The sequence below is a fragment of the Myotis brandtii genome, unplaced genomic scaffold (assembly GCF_000412655.1).
Source record: "Myotis brandtii unplaced genomic scaffold, ASM41265v1 scaffold604, whole genome shotgun sequence".
Classification (NCBI taxonomy): domain Eukaryota; kingdom Metazoa; phylum Chordata; class Mammalia; order Chiroptera; family Vespertilionidae; genus Myotis; species Myotis brandtii.
The window spans coordinates 1,009,273-1,013,277 of NW_005370286.1; the positions used below are offsets into that span (position 1 = coordinate 1,009,273).

At 54.7% G+C, this 4,005-nt stretch overlaps 1 protein-coding gene across 1 annotated transcript in view; it reads right to left on the reverse strand.

The window, feature by feature from the left end:
• TCERG1L (transcription elongation regulator 1-like) overlaps positions 1–3,638 on the reverse strand; it is a 134,144-nt gene extending 130,506 nt beyond the window's left edge. The window contains exon 1 of the mRNA XM_014550552.1: positions 3,621–3,638. Within this exon, the coding sequence (XP_014406038.1) occupies positions 3,621–3,638 (18 nt within the window). The remainder of the gene's footprint in view (positions 1–3,620) is intronic.
• Positions 3,639–4,005: the final 367 nt, after the last annotated feature.

Genomic DNA, 4,005 nt, shown 5'->3' on the forward strand with positions numbered 1-4,005 from the left:
GGGGGGGGCAAAGGGGGGGATAAGGACACATATATAATACCTTAATCAATAAAAAAATAAACGCCTGATATGATTCAACACTGCCTTTGTCATTGAACACGACCCAAGCCCACCCAGGGGTTTCCCGGTAACACCAGCCCCTCCTGCCCCAGGCCCCCTCCTTGGCACCTGTCACACCGAAATCTCTCAGTCACGTGTGCATGACTGCAACTGTGTCTGCCTCCCCCACTGGACTGTAACCCGGGGGCCAGGCTGCGTCTCGTCACTGAGGGCGTATCCCCACGCTGTGCCCCACCCCAGGCTGTGCCTTTGGAGGGCCTGGTGCCTCGGTTGTGCCAGGATCGCGGGAGCCCTGCTGGCCCCTGTCGGGAGCAGACCCACTGCACCCAGACGGCTGAGCGCCAGCTTATTTTCATGAAAACAGTCTCTGGGATGATGTCATTTTAGCGAAAGCCACCTCTGGACCTTGGGAACCTAAACTGCCGTGTGGATGCCGCCACTGCAGTCGCCCACGTAGCATTTCCTTGTTTCTCCGGGCCCTGGGAGCAGTTATGTGACGTTTTCATTTCAAACGTTTCTCTCTGGTGACAGGACTTTCCCGCCACTGGAAAGAGTCTCTGCACCTTCCTCATGGCCTTACCTGAGGGCTTGCGAGCCGTCCCTGCCTGTCCTGGCTCCCTTCCCGCTGTCTGCAGGGCCCCAGGGGCTCCTGAGCCGCCTCAAGCCGCAGCTCCTGCCTCCCTCTTCCTCCGAGTTGGTCAGTGAGACCACAGCTGCCCCGGGGGGTAAACAAGCAGGAGACTAGCCCCGCCCCAGGAGCCCACGTGAAGCTCCAGGGCTGAGCCCAGACCCGGGTCAACAGCGCGGGGCCAGCTGTTACCAGGCTGTGTGATTGGTCTCGACGGGTGATTAGCAAGAGATGCTTAATGACCCAGAGCTTTCGCACAGTCTGATGGACAAGCATTGATTTCTCCGTTTGTGGCTCCACCTGTCTCTTGGAGGGAACCGCGGCCGTCAAACCACCCGGGAGCGGCAGTGGGCTCTGTCCTCAGGAGGCGGCCACGTGGGCTGGGCCCAGGATGCACGGGAAGGAGGGGCCGCAGCAGCCTGATGCCCAGCTCATCTCCTTCCTGCACAGTGTGATGCAGAGCCCACCAGCGGCCCTGAGTGTCGGCACACGGTCTCGGCCGGGCCTGACTGTGCCTGGGAATTCCGTGACCTCCGGACCCAGGAAGGTAGACGCTCGCTTCCTCCCTGCTGCCCCGGTTGCAGGTGCAGCGGCCACACTTAGGCCAGCCGGACAGAGGCGTCTGTGGTGACACGAGTAAAAATGTCAACTGTTTTGTTACACAAATCACAGTCGAAAACCCATGTGCAACTTTCACCTCCTCCAGAACATAGCTGCTAATGACCAACTGGTGACTGGAAGCCTTATCAATAACAGTCAATTAACACATATTTTGTATGTTATGTGTATTACACACTATGTTCTTGCAATAAAGTGAGGGAGAGGAAAAGAAATGTTATTAAGAAAACTGTAAGGGAGGTAGAAACTGTATTTATCAACGCTGCTAAACGCATGCCGTCTCTTTGCAAGATGAATTGTCAGTACCTACAATATCGTCTTATCAGATACAAAACCCTGAGTGTTCCATGTACCGCTGACACTAGACATCAAAAACAAACAAATGTGGGAAGGAAATTCCTACCTATTTACAGCTGCAACGCCTCGGGCATCGATGACGGAGCAGCAGCTGCGGGCGGCTTCACAGCCCAGTGCGACCCACAGGCCTGCGCGCTCGCGAACGAGGCGTTAGAGAATTGTCACGGGACACGGTGTTGCAGTCACGTTGACAGCACAGCTTCGGAAAGATTATTGCTTTTTTATGAAAAGGGACTCACCTGTGATGGCAGCTCGATACACTGTTTCTCCAGTTACAGGAAGGGGTGCATTCGGATGGTAACATAAGTCTTGGACAGGGAGGTCACATGCAACATCTGGACAGGTTCTCGTTGTTCCGGGCCCGGTGGCTTCCATGGCTGTTTCTATAGCCAGGATGCATCTCCGGGGTGTGACCCTCCCTGACCTCATGATGCTCTCTGCCAGGTTCTCTCCACAGCCCGGACCATCCTTCCAGGGAGACCGTGTGTCATGAGACTCAAAGGTCCTTTCGACCTCCCATCCAGAGGCTGAATCGGAGACACTGGGGGCAAGTCGACCACTCTGACACCTTTGATGGTGAATTTATGGGGTTCTGGGTGGCCGGGGGCGTGGTCCCATATCAGAAGGACTTTAAAAGGCAGTTCCTCCCGTGCCAGTACTGCCTGACCTCAGGGACAAAGCATCGAAGGGACCAATCCCGAAACGGGTTCCCCTTGTCCAGGCCTTCGTGTCGTCCAACCCGAAGACCGACAGCGGGGGTTTGTCTTCCCTCCTCGGCTGACACCGAGTTAGCCCTCTCTTCCTCTTTAGACCCCGGAGCGGGAGCCTGCAAATGCGCAGCTCCGCGGACATGGAGCTGAGCCACCTGGAACCTGGCACGCGTGCGCCTCGCCTGGCTCTCCTAGAATGCCAAGGCCTTTGCCACAGGGACGGTCGGCGAAGGCTGGAGCAGGGTCCTGCTGAAAATAAGCAATTTGAGTGAAGGGCGTATTGGATCTGAGGGAGAGGTCAGATGCAATAAGCACAAAGAGAGAAGACAGGCACATAAATGGAAAGCTTAGAATAATGTATAACTATTAGCAGGTTCTGAAAAATTCATTTGATCTATTCAAAAATCTCTGCGTACTGGGAGAAGGGGGGCCCCGTCCGGCTGGAATCACCAGCTCATGTTATTCATAAGCAAACGCATCAGCCTCCATCCAGCCGCACATGTTTCTATTCCGTTCGGTTCTTCTGTGCAGACCTGGGCAGCGGCAGGAGCAGGTCCTGCCTCACAGACCCCACGGAGCAGGTGAGCAGGGATGCTCATTCCGGCGCCTTCAGCCGGGGGCCCCACCCAGGTCATCATCTGCCCTAATGACACGACTGGCTGTTGAATGTAAAGTGTTAGTCATCGAGAAGCTCTGCCTAACGACGGTGCTCCGACAGCTCATTGCTGAGCCCGGTGCTCTGAGGGGACCTCACCCGAGGGGGCCGGGTGTCCCCGAGAGCAGGCAGACAGCTCGCCCCAGCTCTGGCTGCAGCCCACCCACTGTACCAGCCGGCCTCGGCCCAGGAGCCTCGTGGGCACCCTGCTCTCAGTCTGCTGACGATTAAGACAGTGGAAACACAGACACCCACGTGCACACACAATATGTTCTCGAGGATTTGAGTCCCAGCAAAACAGATTACTCCGTTTCAAATATGGTTTTTGGCCCATAAATAAAAATAAATCCTCATCTTATTCTTGTCTTTTTCTTTCAAATAATAAAAAGCATGTGACTCTCTTTGCTATGAGTATATTAAACTTTTTTTAAAAAAAAAAAGATCAAATTTTACTAGGCTCAAGGAAATCTTAAAGGATTGCTTGCTGAGGGATCTCAGAAGATTTAAAGATTAATCAGCTGTGTGTTCTTTGTGGCAGGAGACGGCTTTCTTACGGGGTAAATAAAGCTAAGAACGTGTCCTTCCAACCTACCCGGTGCTCTGGCTTCATCGCTGGTTTTTATTATCCTTTTCTTTCTGCTCTGCATGTCCGTGCACGGAACTGTGACCTGGAAAAACTTATCAGAATCCGCTTTGGAAGTAGCTGAGCACCAAGCCAGAGGCGTGGCTGAGGCGCCCCTGCAGGCAGGCCAGGTCGGCCCCGCACCCTAACACCCGCCCTCCGTGCTCTGGGCATCTTCCCGAGGCAGCTCACCTGACCTCTCTCGGCTTCCTCAGTGACCCCTCCACCTGCCTCCCATTTCTGAGTTTCTGACACGTGTCCTTAGAACAAATATGAGGGTGTGATGCCCCATCCTCAGCGGCAGCCAGCTCAGCCCTGGGCTGTCTTCCACTTTGCTGTCACCCCTTTTTAGTAA